This window comes from Petaurus breviceps, unplaced genomic scaffold (genome assembly GCF_028583685.1).
Source record: "Petaurus breviceps papuanus isolate PSGF00001 unplaced genomic scaffold, PetGlider_PUasm1.0 90626, whole genome shotgun sequence".
Taxonomy (NCBI): domain Eukaryota; kingdom Metazoa; phylum Chordata; class Mammalia; order Diprotodontia; family Petauridae; genus Petaurus; species Petaurus breviceps.
Genome location: NW_027187290.1, coordinates 2,513,016 through 2,535,198, shown reverse-complemented (window position 1 = coordinate 2,535,198; position 22,183 = coordinate 2,513,016). Strand labels below are relative to the sequence as shown.

At 41.0% G+C, this 22,183-nt stretch overlaps 1 protein-coding gene, 1 long non-coding RNA gene and 1 pseudogene across 2 annotated transcripts in view; all 3 read left to right on the top strand.

Annotated features, from left to right (window-relative positions):
- Nucleotides 1–22,183, top strand: part of LOC138143068 (ragulator complex protein LAMTOR1 pseudogene) — a 151,153-nt pseudogene that overhangs the window by 103,980 nt on the left and 24,990 nt on the right.
- On the top strand, nt 674–2,940 carry LOC138143061 (elongin-A-like). Its single transcript, XM_069064239.1, has one exon. It carries the CDS (start codon nt 674–676, stop codon nt 2,912–2,914), a length of 2,241 nt encoding a protein of 746 aa, XP_068920340.1. The 3' UTR covers nt 2,915–2,940.
- The window catches only part of LOC138143069 (uncharacterized), a 122,405-nt gene continuing 113,784 nt past the window's right edge, over nt 13,563–22,183 (top strand). Inside the window, exon 1 of the long non-coding RNA XR_011163597.1 lies at nt 13,563–13,868. This is a non-coding gene — a long non-coding RNA (uncharacterized lncRNA). The remainder of the gene's footprint in view (nt 13,869–22,183) is intronic.

Sequence of the window (22,183 nt, the reverse complement as noted above, 5' to 3'; positions counted from 1 at the left end):
CTACACGCTACATTACGGTACCCTCTGTATGTACCCCCCCACCCTGTGAAACACACGCCGCGCTCCGAGCTGCATCCAATCAGAGCTGCAGCAGTGAGCGCGTCATCCTGTTCTTCCCCAGTGATTTGCTTATTGAATAAAGGTACATTTTTTTGTTCACATTTACCTGTTTATTAAAATTGCTGTCAATGTTCATTAAAATAAGCCCTCCCCTGAAAATAAGCCCTCTGGTGTTTTTCTGTCCAAAAAAAAATAATAAGACAGTGTCTTATTATTGGGGAAACATGGTACATAATAATATACTAATACTAATAATAACTGCTTAGAACAGATAATGAAACATGCCCCCCCCCCCAGGCTTGGCTGAGGAACATTGGATGCGAATCACAGTCTCTATTGTTTAGATGTAACTAAAAGGGAAAGTTCCATAGGGGGGCCAAGGGTGGTCAAAGGTGAAATGTCTAGAAATTTATGTGACAGAAAAGCACAAGTCAGAGATAAGTTATTATTATCATTTTAAAAAATGGGTTTTCCTGAGTCCTGCATTGGTCTGACCCAATGAAGAGTCCAGGATGGAGCCTTCCCTTCGCTTGCTCCCCCCGCCGCCCTCAAGATGGAGGTGTCCAAAGGTACTTGTAGCCTTGGAGACCAGACCACTTGGATACTCGCAACCATGGCCTCCGAGAAGGAGGCTGCGGTGATGGAGGCGGCGGAGCAGCTCCAGGCAGGGCTGTTCTGGCTCCCGCATCCAAAGAACGTGCTGAAATATATGGAGAGGCTTAACGATCTACCCATGACAGTGGATGTTCTGGTGGAGACCGGCATTGGCAGGACCGTGAACAGCTTATGCAGATATGAAGAGGTCGGTACCATGGCTCGGAGTATAGTGGAGCGATGGCAAAAGCTAGGCCCTGTTGATGAAGACTCCAACTCCGACCTAGACTTAACTTGGGAGGAGCAGGACTCCAAGAGTAGCTCCAGGAAGCGGCCCCATCAGGAGAATGACCTTTCAGAAACCTGGCAATCTTCGTTCATCCAGCCACCGAGTCCAGGATTTAGAGATCAGAAACAGCCGAAGCTCGGGGAGACAGAGAGAAGCCTCAGAGGATCACCTGATGATGAGAGAAGAGATGAAAGAAAACAATGGAATCAGCTGGTATCGCTGGATTGTCCAGGAAGCAGCAGAATTCAATCACAGGCTTCCACTAGCCTTCAACAGGCCAACATGGACTATTTCAGTCACCAGGAAGAGAGAGATCAGAAATCTGGTCAAGGCTCAGGCCTCCACATTCAAGAGAAAGTAAAGACTATACAAGAGAGTTCACTAGGTGAACCATCCCAGGTTAAACCAGGGCCTTTTAATGAGAGCAGGGAACACAGATTATTGTATCAGAAAGAAAAATATCAAATGGACTTTGAAGGACAAAAGAAAAATTTTGCTTTGAGCAGAGAAAAATTATCTGATGTTGCATCCAGAGAGGTATGCCAGCGGCCACCCTCTGGAACTGACACAAAGGAGAAACAGGGCAGTGCTACAAGGGCAGACAAGGATAAAGAGAGCTGCAGTGTCAAGAATTGTTTTCTTCCTTTGGACTTATCTTTTGCAAAACACATTACAAAAACAGAACACCAGGATACTCCAGAGCCCAAACTGGAAAACCTGCAACAAAGTAAGGACTTGTTGGATGCAGGGAAATGGTTCAAAGACAAGGGAGTGTCTAACAATGTACAGATGCAGGAGGGGAAGTACAAAGCCCCAAGCTCCCAGAAAAGCACAACAAGCTGCCTTCTGGAGTCTGAGGAGCCAGAACCATGTGATAAAGATGAACAGCCCACCACATCTTATGGTTCTCATTTCAGCTATACCTGGCAGCCACAAAGGAAAAAGAATATAAATATTCCAATTGTAGTTCATGAAAACAAAGGCCACATTAAATATGATAGTGCCACAACTGATAGTAAAAGCCCAAATTCAGTTGAAAAGCTGCCTAAGATGAATGATGGCAACCAAGAGGAACCACCATCTGGAGCTATGTTGGCCAAACTGAAAAATATCTCCACTCATGTTACACCACACTTAGGAGATATCACTTTGCCTACGGTACAAGCAAGTTGTCAAATTACATCTCATAAAACACCTCTCCCCTTGAAGCCAGAGAAGAAAACAGGACCCTCCTACCACGAGGAAGAAGGAATTGGATTTACAGGACGAAGAACGAATTCGAAGATGCAAGTTTATTCAGGATCCAAATGTGTTTACCAACCAAAATTAATATCACTTCCCCAGCAATGTATTAGGGTCCTCAATAACCATCTGGACTCCATCCTTGGTGTTGGAAGTGTACCCTATACTGTGCTGGAACCAGTTCTGGAGAAATGTACGCCTAAACAACTGCATAGGATCGAGAGATACAATCGTGTGTTAATTAAGGATACCAATAAGTTATGGAAAATTCATTGTAATCGAGATTTTAGAAAGGAAACACCGAGAGAATTTGAGTCCTGGAGGGAGCTATACTTTCGGCTTCAGAAAGCCCAAGAGCAGCGATTGCTGCTTTTAACAGAGAATATTCGATTGGCTCATGCCAATAAACCCAAAGGCCATCAGACAATGATGGCCTTTGTCGATTCTGTGGCCAAACCACCTAGAGATGTTAGAAAGAGGCAGGAAAAATTTGGCACTGGCATAGCAGCTGTTCCTAAAATGATTAAGACCAAGCCTGCCCCATACACTCCAACCACCCACTACAGTAGCAGTGATGCACAGCCATCTGCTGACCCTAGTACTAGCGGCACTCACCCAACATCATCAGTTAGTAAAGGTTGTTGTGGTTCCAGAAAAAAAGCTGCCATAAAAATTGCCCCAATGATGGCCAAAGCTATCAAGGAATTCAAAAATAGATTCTCCTGCTGATAGGCTTATCTGCAAAGTGAGCATAGTGGTGAAATGGAGGATTTTTTTTTTCTTTTGGTGGGCAAGGGCATTTGCAAAATTAATAAAACAACCTATAATCCTTTGCTCCATGGAGATTGTTATTGTCAAATAAGTGTCTTGAACTTGCCTATGGATTGATAGTGTTGTTTTGGGTGGTCCCCTTATGTTTTTGGTGGCCCCTTATAAACTACCTATACTTAACCACTGCCTCCTTAACTGAGGAATATTTTAGTCATTTTAGGAAATAGGTGAAAGCTTGGATTTCTGGAGGATTTTCATTTCAGTTCAACCTCATAAGCTAAAAATGTTTAACTAAGAAATTTTGTCCTGGTTTGTAAAATGTGCCCCCCCCCAATTAAGAGTTTATGGAAGATTAAACTGATAGATCAGGGAAACCCACAGATAACATGAATTTTAGCAAAACATTCGATAGCCTGTAATGCTAGTCACGTAGACAAGATGGAGTGTTATGAGCTAGATCATAATTAACTTAAGTGGATTTAAAGCTGGTTGATTGGTCAGGTCCGAAAAGATGTCATTAATGTTCTGATGTTAACTTAGAAGGAGGTCTCTTCTCAAGTGTTCCCCAGATCTGTGCTTGGCCCTGGGTTTTTAAACACTTTTATCATGTTAGATAAAGCCATAGCTTGCATCTGTATGCAATTTTCATTGAGATGGGAAGGACAGATAACATATCCAATGATAGAATTAGGAGTTAAAGAGATCCTGACAGGTTAGAACATTGGGATGGACCTAATAAGATGAAATTTAATAGGAATGAATAATAAATTTTAAAGTACTTATAAAATTATTTTAATAATTTACCATAAATGATGCTATATTTAGAAAATATATGATATTTATGATGTTATATTTATAAAATAATATGTTTATTATATAATAGATATTAACCCCTCCAAACTTATGCAGTCTTGGGCTGCATTAAAAGACTTGTAGTGTCTAGGACTAGGGAGGTATTAATTCCACTGCCAACTGCCTTGGTCATACCATATCTTGGTTATTGTGCTGCCATGATTTAAGGACACTGAGAAGTTGGAAAATTTCTTAAAGGAGGCCAAAAAATGGTATAGGGACTATATATTGGAAATATCCATGACCACATAAAGGTAGTGAGTTTCTCCTCAAAGGTAAGATAACCTCTTATTACAGAAGGGGATTAGTGAAGTTGAGAAAGATTTTTAAGCCTGTACCTTTTCAGTTATTGAGTGTTTTGGTGACGGTCCCATTTTTTTTCCAGGTGAAATTAATAGCCCTGATTTTACCCTCACAGCATTTTTTTAAAGGACGATGTTTTTTTAAATTATCAAATGCCTTATTAACTTCTAGTTTACATTGTTCATTTCCGCAAGATTTTGAGTTACCAATTTTCTCCCCATTTTTCCCCTACCCACCACCCCAAAATAGCAGTCCCACAGGATATCCCCTCCTCCAATCTGCTCTCTCCCATATCTTCTCCCATGTAACCTCCAACTTTCCAGTAGGGCACGGTGGATCTCTATGCCCCAGTGCCTATATGTCTTATTTGCCATTTACATGTAAAATAATGTTGATAATATATATGTATATATATATATACATATTTTAGACATTTGATTTTAAAACTTTGAATTCCAGATTCATTCCCTTCCTCCCTTGTCACCCACCCTTACTGGAAAGATAAGCAATTCAATATAGGTTGCACATGTGTAGCTATGCAAAACATTTCCATAGTAGATATATTGTAAAATACTGACTATATTTCCCTCCCTCCTATCCCACCTCCCACTTGTTCTATTCTTTACTTTGATCCTGTACCTTTTCAAAACTGGGTGCTTCCAACTTCCCTCTCCCCGAGCCTGCACTCCCTTCCATCATCCCCCCTCTCATCCCCTTCCCTCCTACTCTCCTGTAGGGTGAGATACCCTATTTAGTGTGTATTTCATTCCCTCCCTAAGCCAAATTCAATGAGAATAAGGTTGACCCATTCCCTTTTGCCTTCCTGTTCTTCCCCTCCATTGTAACCATTTCCCTTTACCTCTTCTATATGAGATACTTTACCCCATTCTGTCTCTTCCCATCTCTTCTCATTATATTCCTCTCTCACATCTTAATTTCACCTTTTAAATATCATCCCTTCCCATTAAACTGGTCCTGTGCCCTCTATCTATGTATACCTGTACACATATATACACACATCCACATATGTATTCATACACACATATACCCTCCTATATAGACATATATGTATCTGTATATGTGTGTGTGTATAAACATTTCTATTCCCCTCAATTATTCTCATACTGAGAAAAATTTCATAAGTTACAATTATTATTTTTCCATGGAGGAATGTAAATAGTTCAACTTTGATAAGTTCCTTATGATTTCTTTTCCCTGTTTACCTTCTCATGCTTCTCTTGCTTCTTGTATCTCAATGTCAAATTTTCTATTCAATTCTGTTTTTATTTCATCAAGAATGCTTGAAAGTCCTCTATTCCACTGAATGACCCTATTTTCCCCTGAAACATGATACTCAGTTTTGCTGGGTAGGTGATTCTTGGTTTTAATCCCAGCTCCTTTGCCCTCTGGAATATCACATCCCAAGCCCTTTGATCCTTAAGTATAGAAGCTGCCAGATCCCTGTGTTATCCTGATTGTGTTTCCACAATATTCAAATTGTTTCTTTCTGGATGCTTGTAATATTTTCTCCTTGATCTGGGAACTCTGGAACCTGGCTATAATATTCCTAGGAGTTTTCTTTTTGGGATCTTTTCCAGGAGGTGATTGGTGGATTCTTTCAACCTATATTTTGCCCTCTGGTTCTAAAACATTAGGGCAATTTTCCTGGAGAATTTCTGGAAGGATGATTTCTAGGTTCTTTTTTTTTATCATGGCTTTCAGGTAGTCCAATAATTTTTAAATTATCTCTCCTGGATCTATCTTCCAGGTCAGTGGTTTTTCCAGTGAGATATTTCACATTGCCTTCTATTTTTTCATTTGTTTGGATCTGTTTAATAGTACCTTGATTTCTCATAATGTCACTAGCTTTCATTTGCTCCAATCTAATTCTGAAGGAATGATTCTCCTCAGTGAGCTTTTGAGATTCTTTTTCCATCTGGCAAATTCAGCTTTTTAAGGCATTCTTCTCCTCATTGCCTTTTTGAGCCTCTTTTGCCATCTGAGTTAGTCTATTTTTTTTCTTAAGCTATTGGGGTTAAGTAACTTGCTCAAGGTTACATGGCCAGTTATTTCTGCTTGTGGTGCTAAGTATCTGAGCCTGGATTCAATCCCAGGTCATCCCAACTCTGGGGCCGGTGCTTTTACTTGCTGAGGTTAGTCTTTTTTTAAGGTGATATTTTCTTCAGTCAGGTTGTTGACTCTCATTTCATAATTTTCTTGCATCATTCTCATTTCTCTTCCCAATTTTTCCTCCACTTCTCTTATTTGATTTTCAAAATCCTTTTTAAGCTCCTCTATGGCCTGTAACCAGCTCTTATTTTTCTTGGAAACTTTTGGTGCAGGAGTTCTGACTTCACTGTCTTCCTCCTGTTCCATGCTTTGATCCTTTTTGTCCCCAAAATAGGAGTCTAATGTTGGATTCCTCTGTTTGCTTTGCTTCCCTCATTTACTCATGTTGCCACTCAATTACTTGACTTTTGGGCCTTTTTGCCACAGTGGGACTCTGCTACCAGACAGGGGAGCTTCATCCCAAATGCTGGGATTTTTTCAGCTGCTGAAGTTATTAGTTGGGTGCCCGCCTCCACATGCTCTGGCAAGCTGGTCACACACCCCAGGACCTCCACCCTAGACAGTGATCCAGATCCAACCAGGTTAAAGCAAGATCCCTCAGACTGGTCACTTGGTCCCCCTACAGTCTGCAGGCCAGGAGGAGCTGAAGCTGCCACGTGGCAGCAGCTGCACAGCCCTGGAGCCTCAGCGGCTTCTCCCTCCAGGGGATAAATGCCAACCGCACTCACAACTACTGGATCCCAAAGTCCTCACTGCTGACCTTTCACTTTGTCCTTAGCATCTAGGTGTTGATAATTCTGGAAACTTCCACAACTGCTGGTGATATGAAGTCCCTCTAGCCTGCAGCTGGTCAGTCCACCCTGGGGCTAAAACCTTGGGCTCCTGCAGGGCTGGGGTCGGCTCCCAGAGTGCTGTGCTGGCTGCTCCCTGCCAGCCTGCTCGACTGTCCTCAGTGGAAGGTTACCTTCTCCGTGTCATTTTGTGGGTTCTGTAGCTCCAAAGTTTGTTCAGAGTCACCTTTTACATGAATTGGAGGTGGTGGGAGCCAGAGCCCAGCAGAAGCCCTGTTTCTACTCCGCCATCTTGACTCCGCTCCCAAGGACAATGCAGTAATTCCTTTATGATTGTGGTCTTGGTGTATTTCCTAGATTAACTAACTGGAAATATCCATGTTGACTCAGATACCTTACTCTTTACCTTGTTCTTTTGGCTAACATAATCAACCCCATACAAACACTTCAGAATAAACAGAGAAAGTTGTTCTAAGTTATTTTGGAAGAAAAAATGTTATCATTTTGGAATTACATGGTTGTGGCCAAGCACTACCTTTTGTCCCTTTCTCAGTAGAACTGTGGTTAGTAATCCTAGCACCTGGAGCATTCAGGTGAGTATGTGTGTGAAGGGAAGGAAGATGACTATACTCAATAGGAAGCATGTCCCCTAGCCTAGATGTTGGCCTCAGCTATCCTACCTTAGTGCTGGCTCTGATCTTCAGGCATTATCTAAAAGCAGTAGCATTGCACTGACAAAGAATGCTTAGCTATCACTATAACATATCCATGACATGGTCAATTCTGTGAAAAAATATATCTAGCACGTTAGCATCATATGACAAAATCACAAATGGACTGAAATTTTCTCTTTCTGATGACTGACTTGGTGTTGAGGATACTATAGAGAGGGTTACTACTCAGCTGTATGTTAGACTAGGTGGCCTGTGAGGGCCTTTGAAACTGAAGGTCTGATAGTTGTAAACATTCTAGAACAGAGGTTCTTAACTTTTGTTGCATCTGGGAGCCCTGGCAGCCTGGTGAAAGCTTTGAACCTCTCCCAGCTCACTCCGCACACCGGCTGTCTTTCCCTCTGAGGATGACTCTACCCTGAGAGTACTTTGCTAATTAGGGAGGCTTGTCTAGAATCATCATATCATTACAAGTCCAAGCCATGCAATTCACTTCCCTCCCCTCTCACTCTCTATGCCATCTGCCTTTCTTCCTCTGTCCCCTGGTGCCTCTCCTTCCCCATCGCCATCCTTTCTACCTGCCTTTGTTGTTTTTCCCCATTAGACTGCAAGCTCACTGAAAGTAGAGACCAGTATCTTCTTAAAATCCCTATCTCTTAGCACTATGCTCAGCATTTAGCATGCAGTAGCAACTGAAGAAATGTTCTATCTTTCTGTGTATCTGTGTATGTATCTATGTGTTATTCATCTAGGCATTCATGTGTCCCTCTATGATCTGTCAATCGTATTCTTTTCTCTTTTACAGTAATAGATTCACCCCAGTGTTCTATCCTATCAGATGGTTTTACGGCTCAGCTATAATTTAGCATGTTAGCTACACCTCTAGTTTTTTGCCATTTGCAGACTCAATAAGGGGGCCATTTATACATGGAATAACATCATCTCCATTTATAATCGAAGGCAATGTTAAGATTCAGTTTGAAGGGAGTGAAAATAACAATGTATTTGTTTTCCCATTTAAGTTAACAGACCCTCTGAAAGGTTCAGAGCCCTGGCTATATATAGACGCATCTTGTGAAAACTCTTGAAGAACATATTATTAAGAAAATGGTTAGTGAACTGCTGGAAGAGGAAGGGATTCCAAAGAGCCAATGTGGCTTCATCTAGGGCACATCATCCTACCCGAAGCTCATTGCCTTTCTCAATAGTCACTATATGAGTTGATCGAGCAGATATTGCAGTTATACATTGCCTGTATTTTGGTGAAGTGTTTTGTTATCCTTTAGATAAAATGTCTCATGCTATCCTTGTAAAAACTATGGAGATATGTGGGCTAGAAGATAGAATTACATGAAGCTGGAGATGGATAAATGACTAATCAAAACCCAGTCATTTGTAGTGTATGTTAACTTGGATAGAGGTCTTCAGAGTTGCATCCCCAGCCCTCTGTGCCCGGCCCTGTGCTGATTAACATTTTTAACCAATGAGGAGGATAAATATATATAACAGGGGTGGGGAACCTCTGGTGTCAAGGCTACATGTGGCCTTCTAGGTCCTTGGGTGTGGCCTTTTGACTGAGTCCAAGTTTTACAGAACAAATTATTTTATTGAGGGCCGTACTTGAGGACTTAGAAGGCCACATGTGGCCTTAAGGCCCCAGCTTCCCCACCCCTGACATAAATACACTCTTATCAAGCCTGCAGATGATCTAAAGCTAGGAGGTATAGCTAACATGCTACATTACAGTTAATCTCTAAAATGATCTCAACAGAATAGAACATTGGGCTGAATCTAGTATGATGAAATTCAGCAGGAAGAAATGTCTTATTCTTGATTTCAAGAAAGCAACATCACAAGTATAAAATGAAGAAGGAAGGCATTGTCACATAGCTGTTTACCTGAGTAAGATCTGGAAGGTTGAGTGGACTGAAAACAGTTTTCTATGAGAGAATACAGCAATTTGGCAAATATTGCAAATTAAGTTTTCTTGTTAGACCATAGATTTCCCTGTGTTTAGTGTTCATTTACCATTATTTTTTATATCTCTCTTCAGGAGGTCTGTTCTGAATGTTCCAGGTAATTCTGATGATCTTTTAACTGATAGGGCAGCTGACAGGTAGGGAATGCCATTTTGGGTAATGACTAGTGACTCTCCCCACCCCCCTTAACAGATTTTTAGGGGGTTTTGCAAAAAAAAATCCTGAAGGTTTTTGGTGACCAACTTTGGTTCAAATCCACCAACAAATGTGTCTGGTGTCTCCATCTTTTGTCATTGTGTGCTACTTCCTCTTAGATACTCTTTTATCCCTTTACGTCTGTGACACTGCACTCTCCTAGAGTCCCTCATACCTCTTTGTCTACTGTCTTTCTCATTTGCAGGTTCTTCATCCTCTTCTTGCTCCTTAAATGGGGGTAGCCCCCCCAGGTTCTATTCTTCCCCCCTTCAACCACTCTTTCCCTTAGCCATCTCATCCATTCCCATGACTTAATTTATGACTTCTATGACCATAACTCCTAAGTCTCTTTCTCCACACCTGCATTCTACTTGGATGTCCAGTCTTAACTTCTTTGGTTGGATGGAGATCTTAGCACCTGTCTGAACTTGGACTCCTATCCTTCCCATAAAATGTGCCCGTTCTTCTAGGTTGTTTAATTCTTTTGCTAGTATTGCCAGCTTTCTATTCATCTAGGCTCATGACCTAGGTCTCATCTTTGACCCTTCCCTCTCCTTTACCCCATACATCTAATTAAGTAAGTACCAATGCTTCTTGCCCCCTCCTCTCAACTTCTCTTACACCACCCTTATTTAGCCCTCCATACATAAAATATTTTATTAGCCTCCTAATTGGTCTTTCTACCCTCAGTTAATATCCTCTATCATGCCTTCACACCCCTGCCTTCCTAGTGAGAGTATTCAAGAATCTCTTCAGTTCTTCTTATATTAAAAAAACTTTCAGTCTAGCCCCATTACCCTGCAAGTAAAGCATTATGTCCAGGTCTTGGCATTTAAGGTCCTTGAACCATATTGTATATTTTTTCTCTTCGTAAACTGCTTTGTATGGCATACTTTATATTCTGATTAAACTGGACTACCGTTCCTTCTCATCTTTTCTGCTTCATGCCTTTGACCAGGCTGTTCTCTATGCATTGGATGGATCTTTTCCCCCATTCCCACCTCCATCTTTTGATGCCCCTCCATTCCTTCAAGGCTCACCTCCTTCACAAACCCTTCCTCAACTTCTCTGCCTCCATCCTTTCCCTACCTTAGAAAAGTGACTGATCCCTGCTCAATTTCTCCTACTATTTTGCTTAGCCCTGTTCCTTGTGTCATAGTTATGGGCATGAATACCCCCCCCAAATTAGATTGAAGTGTCCTTGAGAGTAGGGTTTGCATTATATATACCCTTGTATTTCCAGGGCACTACACAGTACCCTTCACTCAGTAGGTGCTAAGCAAATATTTAATTAATGAGTACTTGAAAAAAACTAACACCTGTGGGTAGGAGGGGTTGTAGAGGCAAAGTTGTACAATGCTTTTTTTCTCTATTTATTGTGCAATTGAGAGGCTGACCTCTGTGAGTTCAGTCTTGGAATATATAACTCTCTGTTCTTTTTCCACCACAACTAATTAATTTTTAATACAAGTAATAGCTTTACTTCTTTGCTCTGTCCCTGAGAGCACAGAGCTTAATGACACTGAATACTCAGTGTTCCCTGGTAAAAGATCATCTTAATGGTTGTTTGGGCTAATGCAGCTTGTGGTTCAACTGGAATTCTCTTTGGATGTGTTTCTTCCACTCAGGGGAGGAGGGGTAACTCAGCTTCTCTCTCATCTGGCAATTCTACACATTGGCCTCAATCAACCCCTTTCTCTTTGTATCAAAACAAAGTCTGTCATAGTGTATGTACATCCTATCTCTGAGCAAATGTGTCCATTTTCTAAGATGCTTAATTTTGTGTGACTTTGGGTAAGGCCCTTACCCTCTCTGAGTCTCCCTTTTCTCTTCTACAAAATGAGGTTGGCTGGACTCGATGGTATTACAGATCTTCTTCTAACTGTCGCATTTCCAGTTATGTGGTTCTGTGTTAGCTTGTTTGTCTAGATTGGTGATGCATGCTATTTGAAGTTAATGCACTGTGCTAACTCAGGAGACCCTCGTCCTACTCCTAACTCTGCTACTGCTTTGCGGAAAACCACTTTCTCTTTTTGAGCCTCAGTTTTTCCATCTGGAAAATGAGGGAGTTAGACTAGGTAATCACTAAGATACCTTCCAACTCTAAAATCTGGGCCTACATAAGTGTGTGTGTGTGTGTGTGTGTGTGGTCTCAAAAGTTTTAGTGCAGTATAAAATCATTAAAGTTTAAAAACTAAGACTTGGAGAGTAAAAGGGAAAAAGAAACAGAGAGAGAGAAAGAGAGAGAGAGAGAGAGAGAGAGAGAGAGAGAGAGAGAGAGAGAGAGAGAGAGAGAGAGAGAGAGATCATGAGATCACCCAAATGGAATCAGAATCCAAGTAGTATATATTTAGCATCCTCTAAGCCAGTGGGAGTTCCTTATCACATAGCAAATAGGACTAGGTTATGTTTAGGGTTTCATGACTGTGAAATGGACAAGGCACACACAGGCTTTCTATACAACACCGAAACAACATGGCAATTCAGTAAAAAACAAAATCCAGTCAAACCAGTTATTTGGCTTCAGGTTGAACAAAGGCCACAGAGGTTGATTGAATTTTAAGATTTTTACCAATATTTTATGTCAAGTATATGCTCCTACATCCTAGCTATTCCAAGGGGATATTTTTGTGGAGGAAGTCATGTCTTACTGTCCAGGCTTAGAAATAATACAATAGTTATTAATGACAATAACAATGACAAATATAACAATATATTATTATTAAAAATGATTATAGGTTATATTATTATATATTGTATATAATATTCATTAATATATAACATATATTATATAATTATTATATTATTCCAAAAATATTATTATTCCAAAACTCAAATTCCAAACTATCATCCATTTTTTGAAGAGGGGAGGGGGTAGCAACAGAATAGAGAATGACAGTTAGAGGGGTGTACAGTGGAGACTTTGTGTGTTCTGAAACCATTATGGTAGCTATAAAGGCCTACCAAGAACCATGAAATGGATTTATAGGATATAACTGGAAGAAGTTTGCCTCTGGATTGAAGCATATGAAATGAGTAAAATCCAAGTGTGGAATCAAAAGGCTATCCAAGGGAAACATACATATGGATTTAGTGGATAATGCACTAACAGAAACATCAGACAAGTATCTGAGTTTGTTTGTGGAATGAAAAAGAATTTAAGTGCCTATTATGTGCAAAACACTGTACTAAGTGCTGAGAATACAAATACAAAAGGGAAAAAAATTCCTTTTCTCAATGAGTTTGCATTCTTTTTTTCCCTTGTTTTTATTTTTGTTTTAATTTATTTTAGTTTTTAGCATTCATTTCCACAAGATTTTCAGTTCCAAATTTTCTCCCCATCTCTCCCCTTCCCCCACCCCAAGATGGCATGCATTCTGATTACCTCTCCTCCTAATCTTCCCTCCTTTCTATCACCACTCCCAACTTCTGTTATCCCCTTCCCTTATATTTTCTTGTAGCGCAAGATAGATTTCTATACCTCATTGCCTGTATATCTTATTTCCAAGTGGCATGTAAAAACAACTTTTAACATTCGTTTTTAAAACTTTGAGTTCCAAATTCTCTCCCTTCCTCCCTCCCTACCCACCCTCATTGAGAAGGCAAGCAATTAGAAATAGATTATAAATGTGTAGTCATGCAAAACACTTCCTGTAATGGGAATGTAAATTTTAAAGATCTTCCCTGCCCCTAGGCTAAAGTGCACCTGGAGCCTGGGGTGGGAGGCTTGTTTTTCAGTAGATACTTCTTCATTGGCCAGTGAGTCAATAAGGTTGTTACGTTCTCTGAGCCAGGAGAAGGCTATATAAACCCTGATGTGTAGCTTTGTTTTGGGGCTCACTTTGAGAAGTGTTCTGTGATTTGATACGGATTCTGGGAAGCGGTTGTCCTGAGCCGCCCCCCCCCCCTTTGAAAAAACCCAGATGTTGATTTGGTATGGATGTAATGGCTGGACAGTTTGGAAAGCTGTCTACTTGATCTGTTTCTGTCTTGATAATTCTGCCTGTATACTTTGAAGTTCGGGGTGCTGACCTTTTTTCCCCTGACCAAGGTAAACGATATATGTCTGACTGATTAAAGTAAGCTTGTTAACCCATTTTGAGTTGCTTTCCTTTATCGAAGCAGATCCAAGAAACTGTGTGAGCAGCCACCCTGGAGACGCTGGGGTGCTTGCTGCTACAAAATGGAGTCATGAACAGGATCTGCAGAGTAAAAGGAAAGTATGGGTGCTGGGATAATTGTTTGTTTCCCAGTTGTGGTAGCTGTGACTCTGTGGAGCCATGGAGCAGGAGAGAAGAACGGCCTGCATGCAGACTTCACTGAGCTGAGAGCAGGAATGGTGAGCTGCCTGCATCGGGACCTGGGCAGAAGCCAGGAGCGGCTGCTGCCTGCGGGACGAGAAGGAACCCAGGAGTTTGGAATTCAGCCACAAAAAAAGATAAGAACTGAGCAGCAAAGCAGGGGCACTGAGTGTGTTTCCTGGCTGTATCCCACAGTTTGGGACCCAGGGGGAGGATGGACTGGTGACTATGGTGGGTGGGATGAAGTACCTTGGATCTCCAGGGACCCCACCTTGTTGGTTTTGTTGCCCAGCCCCCTCTCTGTACTTGGAAGCAGAGGCTGGAGCTGTGTGAGGGGAAGGACACCCCCCCCCAGAACTTTATTTGAACTCTTGCTTTGAATTGAAGTGATAATGCTATGTACTTTGTGTTTGTTTAAGGCCCAGTGGCCACTTTGGTATCTTTAGTTCTGTACCTTGAAAATGTGACCTAAGAGATGTTTAGTGCTAATTCAAAAGTAAATTGTCTATGCTATGGGCATGAAAGATCTTGGGGCCGAATGTAATGCGAATGTAAATTTTAAAGATCTTCCCTGCCCCTAGGCTAAAGTGCACCTGGAGCCTGGGGTGGGAGGCTTGTTTTTCAGTAGATACTTCTTCATTGGCCAGTGAGTCAATAAAGTTGTTACATTCTCTGAGCCAGGAGAAGGCTATATAAGCCCTGATGTGTAGCTTTGTTTTGGGGCTCACTTTGAGAAGTGTTCTGTGATTTGATATGGATGTAATGGCTGGACAATTTGGAAAGCTGTTTACTTGATCTGTTTCTGTCTTGATAATTCTGCCTGTATACTTTGAAGTTGGGGTGCTGACCTTCTTCCCCTGACCAAGGTAAACGATATATGTCTGACTGATTAAAGTAAGCTTGTTAACCCCTTTTGAATTGCTTTCCTTTATCAAAGCAGATCCAAGAACCTGTGGTGGCAGCAAACCCTGAGGACGCTTGGGGTGCTTGCTGCTACACTTCCATAATAGTCATGTTGTGAAAGACTAACTATATTTCCCTCCATCCTATCCTGCCCCCCTTTTATTCTATTCTCTCCTTTGACTCTGTCCCTTCTCAAAAGTGTTTGCTTCTGATTATGCCCTCCTCCAGTCTACCCTCCTTTTTATCACCCCCATGTCTTATCTCCTTCCCCCTACTTTCCTGTAGGGTAAGATATCCAATTGAGTGTGTATGTTATTCCATCCTTAAGCCAAATCCAAAGAGAGTAAGGTTCATTCATTCCCTCTCACCTCCTTCTTCCCCTCCACTGTAAAAACTTTTTCTTGCCTCTTCTATGTGAGATAATTTACCCCATGCTACCTCTCCCTTTCTCCTTTTCCCAGTACATTTCTCTCTCACCCCTTAATTTTATTTTTTTAGATTTATTTGTGTGTGTGTGTGTTTGTGTGTGTATGTGATCATCAACTGTGAAAGACTTGGTTACTCTGATCAATGACCCAAGGCAATTACAAAGGAGTCATGATGAAAAAAAATGCCATTTACCTTAAGAGAGAACTGAAGAACTCTGAGTGAGGTTTGAAGTATAATTTTCTCACTATTTTTTTTGCTTTTTTAAAAAAACAACATGGCTAATATAGAAATAAGTTTTGCAGGATTTTGTATGTATAATTGATGTGACATTGCCTTCTCAATGGGTGTGGAAGAAGACATGGAAAGAGAGAATTTAGAGCTGAAAATTTAAAAAGAAAAGAATGTCCAAAATAAATAAATAACAAATTGAAATATTAAAAAAGAAAGATCCTGTGGGCAAATGAGATGAAGACGTATATGCTCCAATACCATTTCCATTGATGAGCTATTTCCTTTCCTGATGATGGACTATTTGAAAGTGCTAAGGACTTTGGTGATGACAACTTTCTGTTCTGGGTCTTTAGTAGCTGGGACTAAGAGGGTAGGCCCTTTTATACAAGGGCCATTTCCCCAGATGGTTACTATAGGAGTCTGGTTGAAAACAGTGGCATTGATTGGGAGAGTGGGGGAATGGGGGAAGTAGTGCTGCTATTATCAGGACTCTTGGGATTATATCCCCTTTAGCAAGTTGGTAACAGGTAACAAATATTAATCATCAGCAATGAGAAAACTGAGGCTGGGACATCAAGTAACTTGCCTAGAGTCATTAGTATCTAAGGCATGATTTGCCCTCCAGTCCCTCTGAAGTCAAATCCAGTACTCTATCCAATGTACTACAATGGTGATGGAAACACCCACCATGCTTTTCTAGAGTTTGTTGGCTTCTACATCACCCCACTTGTTAAACACCCTGCAGTGAAATAATAATTATGTTAAAACACTCCAAGTGGGTTTGTGAGTGTGGGAGGTAAAATTCTCTTCTAGGGAAGCAAGAATGGCCAAAAGGTCACTAACTCTGAAATGTAAAGATTGTGGTTCTCTGTTTATTTGTTTTTTTTGAACTTGAGAATATGAGCCAAAGCAAGTTGGGTGCCATGAGTAGGCCAAGTGCCCTTAGAAGAGGTCAGAATGGGCTTAGGGATAAACCTTGCCCATCTAGCCACTCTGGATCAGAATACTTAAGTTTGAATTCTAGTTCTACAACTTACCATGTGACTCTGGCAAAACACTTCATCTTTCTGGGTCTCAGTTTCCTCCTCAGTAAAATAAGAAGATTGGACTAAGAGTGATATCTAAGGCCCCCTTCTCCCTCTAAGCCTTGTAACTGTACAATCCTGCACTTGGGGGACAAGATAAATTGTGATGGGGATGAAGGTAGGGAAGCCAAGGGCAGGAAAGTTCTGGCATTGCTTGCACAAGTACAAGTCAGGGAGTGGGGGTGGGGCCTTTGGTATTGGAGGGTTGGGAGTGATAGCATGAAGTTCTTGAGCTCCTTGAGAAGAGGAAGGAGACATATAAAATGAATCTTATTCTACCTTCTACAAAATTTTGCATTGGGGGGTGGCCAGGTAGCACAGCGAGTAAGAGCACCAGTTCCAGTGTTTGAGAAGACCTGGAGATCGAATCCCGGGCTCAGACACTTAGCACCCACCCAGAAACACCTGGCTATGTAACCTTGAGCAAGTTACTTAACCCCAATTGCTTAGGGGCGGCCAGGTGGCTCAGCAAGTAAGAGCACCAGCTCCAGTGTCGGGATGACCTGGATCAAATCCGGGCTCAGATACTCAGCACCACACCCAGAAATAATAACTGGCCGTGTAACCTTGAGCAAGTTACTTAACCCCAGTTGCTTTAAAAAAAATTTTTTTGCATTGGGCTGGCCTTGCCTACCAAAGCAGCTATGAAATTAGCACCCTCTCCACTGAGATGCAAAGAACTAAGGTATTATTTTTGAAGGGGTCAGTACCTTCTTAAGATCCTATTAGTTCTTTGCATATCTTTTGATAACAAATATCGGCAAATTTATTTTCTTAGTGTGTGGTCTAAAGAGGTATGTGTAAAGTGAGATTTAGCTAAAAGAGAAGTATTCAGTTACATGTAATTGGTTGTACTTTTCAGGGTCCTCGCACTTCCCCCAGATTTTCTACATGTTATGCATATCCTTAGAAAATGAATGCCAAATATCTGTCTCAACATTGACATTTTCCAATTTTAAGTTTCCATAGGCTTTTGCTCAACTTGCTTGGTCTTCATCTGCAAAATCCCAAGGATTCCTCTTGACTAAATTTGATTTCTGGGCCAGTGCCATAGAGTGCTTTTGAATAGGGGAGAATACTTGAAGGGAGCCAGCCAGCCAGCCTATAGAGGCCTGTTTGAAGTCAGAAAAATTCCTCAACTTGAACTTGAGCCTAACAACTTTAAGGACTCATGAGAAAAGGCAGCCATGGGAAGATCCTAGCCTTGAATGACACAACCAGATTATAGCATTATCTCACTCCCAAATGTCTTCCTCTGTTCACATTTGTCTAGATTTCCTCATTCACAGCCAACTGAATACAATAGTTTAAGCAGGATAATCTATTTAAGTACCACTGGTTATCATTTGGCTTTCCATCAAAGTCCTATCCCAAAACAGGTCTGGTTCTATAATTTGGTTCGATTCAACAAACACTTATGAAATGATTACTCTGTTGTACGTACAGTGCTAAGCCCTATGGATACACCACCGCAAATGCAAGAGTCCCTAAGTTAAACTTGGAGTTTCTTTCTGTTGTTGTTCCATTGATTCTTGTGATTTGAACTTTGCTACCTACTCAAGGTGTTTGTGGGCCATTTTTTTCTGCAGTCTTAGAGAATGGAGTTCAGGCTTTCTTTTCTGCACTGTTTCTGAGGAGACCCATAAGCCTTTGGTTGTCTCTTTGTGTGGCATCTTCAAGTTGGCTATTCTTGTCTGGTAGAGATCACACTTGTTGGTTGAAGATGGTTTTATTTTTATTTTGTTCCATTAAGTTTCCTTCTGTTTCTTTATTTTTACATTTTACTTCATTTGTTGTCTTTTTCATGAATCTAGCGAAATGGAGAATGTTTCTGTTTTTCTACTTTCCTACTCTCTGGTTGGACTTATTGGTGCCTTCCTTAGGGACTCTAATTTTTGTCCTTGTTTCTTTGCTGTCTTCTTCCCTTACGGATGTAATCATTCTTCTGAACCATTCCAGAGGTGTTTGGAGCGGCTCCGTTATCATTGAGAGAACTTTGCAGAATTTGTTGTTTTGTCTTCACTTTCCCCAGGACCTTTTGATTCAGTGTCCTTTATTGTAAAGCACTTGACCACAGTTTCATTTATTATATTTATATCCCTAGGACCTAGCACAGTGTGTGGCACATAATGAAAACTTAACAGGTAATTGACATGAATGTTTATTTCAAATGCCTATTCATTTCTCCTCCTCAGACATCATCTATCTCAATCACTCTGCTGATCTTTCTGTGGTGTTCCTATTGCAAAGTTACTCACTACCAACTATTTTTTCCTTTCTTTGGAAGGAGGGCTCAGTGCTGCCAGTTGTGTGGCTCCTAAAGCCCTTGCTACCTATGCTCTGTCCTTTCAGACCCTCAGACTTGGAAAAAGTCTGTTTTCCTCAGAGAATAAAGTTGACATGTCGGAACTATGCTTCGAGGAGGTTCTGTGTGGCCAGATTTATTTTCCACTTTTACCAGATCTATTCTTTAGGGGTTCCACTGCACTTTCAGTAACTGTCGTGCTTTAGCCCCTAGACTGGCCTAGCCCTGGTGAATAACCTCCTAGGACAGTGTTGAGAAAGCTACTCTTGAGAAGTCTTTGCTCTCTATCCTTTTCTCCCTCCTCTTCTAATTAATTATGGGTTGTTGTTTTTTTGCTTTTTGGAGGACAATTGGCGTTAAGTGACTTGCCCAGGGTCACACAGCTAGTTTTTTTGTGTGTTAAGTGTCTGAGGATCCGAACACAGGTCCTCCTGACTCCAGGGTCAGTGCTCTATTCACTGTGCCACCTAGCCGCCCCTATTAATTATGTTTTAATCTTCATTAAGTTCATGGTTTCTTCCCTTTTCTATTTCCTTGTCTCCAGATTCCATGTATTTCCCTAGCCATTTTCCTTCCTTTTCCCCTGGTCTTGGTGCTGGTCTGATTGGCTCAACTCAGTCTGGAAACCCACGTTCCTCCCACCCAAATGCATATAGGGACTTAGCTCCAAGACTGGGGTGGGGGGGGGTTAGAATGGACACTAAGTGGTGGGGCCAGCACATGGTTTGTGGAAACAACTCTAGGGGTAAAAATTCCTTTGTGAAAATAAAAGTCCCCTCCAAATGGTGGCAAACATGAAGCTTATAGGGGAGCCCAGAGCTCAGCCAGAGCTGAGGTCATCAGTGTCTGCTAAGGCTGGCAGCGCTCAGTTTACCAAGCTGCAGCTGGTTAGGTAGATGAGTCCTCTTGATATAGGGACTCATACTGTTGGATGGAGTGGGGAAGAAGGGTTAGCTACCCTTGGAAATTTCTCACCTCACTATCATCCATGATCTTGAATCTGGAGAGGAAGATAAGAAAATGAATGTTGATGATGATGATGTGTTTGTAGAGTGTTTTAAGATTTGTAAAGCATTTTAAATGTTATCTCATTTGATCCTCATAGCAAGACTGTGAGGTGAGTGTTATTATTACTCCCCATTCTGTAGATGAAGAAACAGGTTGAGAGAGGTTAAGCCCTACAGTAAGTGTGAGTCTTCCTGACTCCACGTCCAACCCACTATAGCCACTGCTTTATTTAACTGCTGCATGATGCTGAAAATGCTATGTTGTTTACCTATTGAGTACTCCCTGTTAACTAGAGGATTACATTTTCAGAAGAGAAACCAAAGATGTGGCCACAGCTCTTAGCCTCATTGCATAAGACAGACACAGATCTGTATCACATTGGAGAGAGGGTTTTTCTCCCAAAAGGGGTGAACAAGAAGCAGGTCTCTGACCACTCTTCTTTCTCAAGTCCCCTAGCTAGTACCAGGACTAAATCATTTGTTATTAGTATTTAGGCAACAATCCACTCAGTATAGATCTTCAAAAGGAACTTGTGGGGAGAACACTCATAACTGCCTATCATTAATGATGCATTAAGAACATTATTTTAAAACTATTTTTGGGAACAATGTCTTAAGAGCATCTTGTCCAGGCTGACAGAATTAGGCCCTCTCAATAGTTTCCAAATTTAATTAATAGAATTTTTTCTTAGATGATATTATTACAAAGAAAGGAATTTGGAAAATAGAATAAATAAAAAAGATGTATCTGTCTCTTGGAGCTTCAGTGATCTGGACTGCTCCAGTAGCTGCAGGCAAAAACAGTAATCAAGAGATTCCCTGCTGGGCTGCCTGCCTTCATGCTTTTCTGGTCTACAGTCAATACTTCTACCTAGGTCTTATTTTGTAAACAGGTATGCCATTTTTATGGCTAATTATAAAGAGATGGAGGTAGGAAAATCCTTATTCATTGATCTTTGGGTTCTCCAAGCATTGATTCCCACTTCCCTCTAGTAGGCTTCCAAGTAACACTAGTTAGAAGTTGGTGAGGGGGGCGTGTAGAAAGTCTAGGGCAAATCTACACAGAATGGTCTCAGAAGGAGCTCTTGGTCATGTCTACTGCTCATAGTCTAGCCATCTGAAACTCAACTAAGTTCCTCCTGTTAATCTGTCTGCAACATGTATGGAAACATAGTTGAGTAGTCAGATCAAGTGTTACAGTTCTGTAACAACTGTTTACACTATAGATAAGATCACAATTCCTTTTTGTCACTGCTTTTTTTCTCCTCACTTTCTTACAGTGGTGACTAAGTCTTCCTCATTCACTAGTTGAGAAATTATGGAAAAAATGGATATTTGTGTATGTTTTATTCAAGAAATGGGTACCTTATACCTTAAGTGTAAATATCTCATCTGGCTCTATATCTGGATTCTTCTTAGCACAACCTGCCAATAAGAATATAACTTTCTAGTAAATAAGGTACTGAACTATGGTACTTTAACCATCTTCCTTTTACCTGACAGTCAGAAGGATTGGATTTTTAAGGCAAGCACTGCACAGAAATAATAAAAGTAGATTGTTCTGTTCCCATCTCTGCAAGTATACCGAAATAATCTCCATCATTAGTGTTAATATTTAAGGTGGTACCTATCTGTTTCCTTCAAATTATATATGTATTATATATACATATATATATATATATATATATATATATACACACACAGTTGTAGATAATGAGCTTCCATTTCTTGCTTGCCTAGTATTTCTTGAAATGCTTTGCTAATTTGGGGAAATATAGAAGGCAGAGACAAGGACTGCTTGTCTATGGTCTGCCAAAGTGGTGCCCAAGCTCTCAAAGGAACCCTTCCACTTCTCTCTCTCTTTTTTTTAAAGCAATTGGGGTTAAGTAACTTGCTCAAGGTTACACGGCCAGTTATTTTGTGTGGGTGCCAAGTATCTGAGGCCGGAACCGATCCCAGGTCTCCTGACACCGGGGCTGGCACTGTTACTGTGCCACCTGGCTGCCCCTCCCTTCCACTTCTAAGAAAAGAATTCTCACATTATAGGAGAAGTGGCTTTTCAGGTCTTATTTTCCTTCCTTCCTTCCTTCCTTCCTTCCTTCCTT

Coding starts and splice junctions, on each gene's coding strand:
- LOC138143061 (XM_069064239.1), top strand. CDS start 674: ATGGCCTCCGAGAAGGAGGCTGCGGTGATGGAGGCGGCGGAGCAGCTC.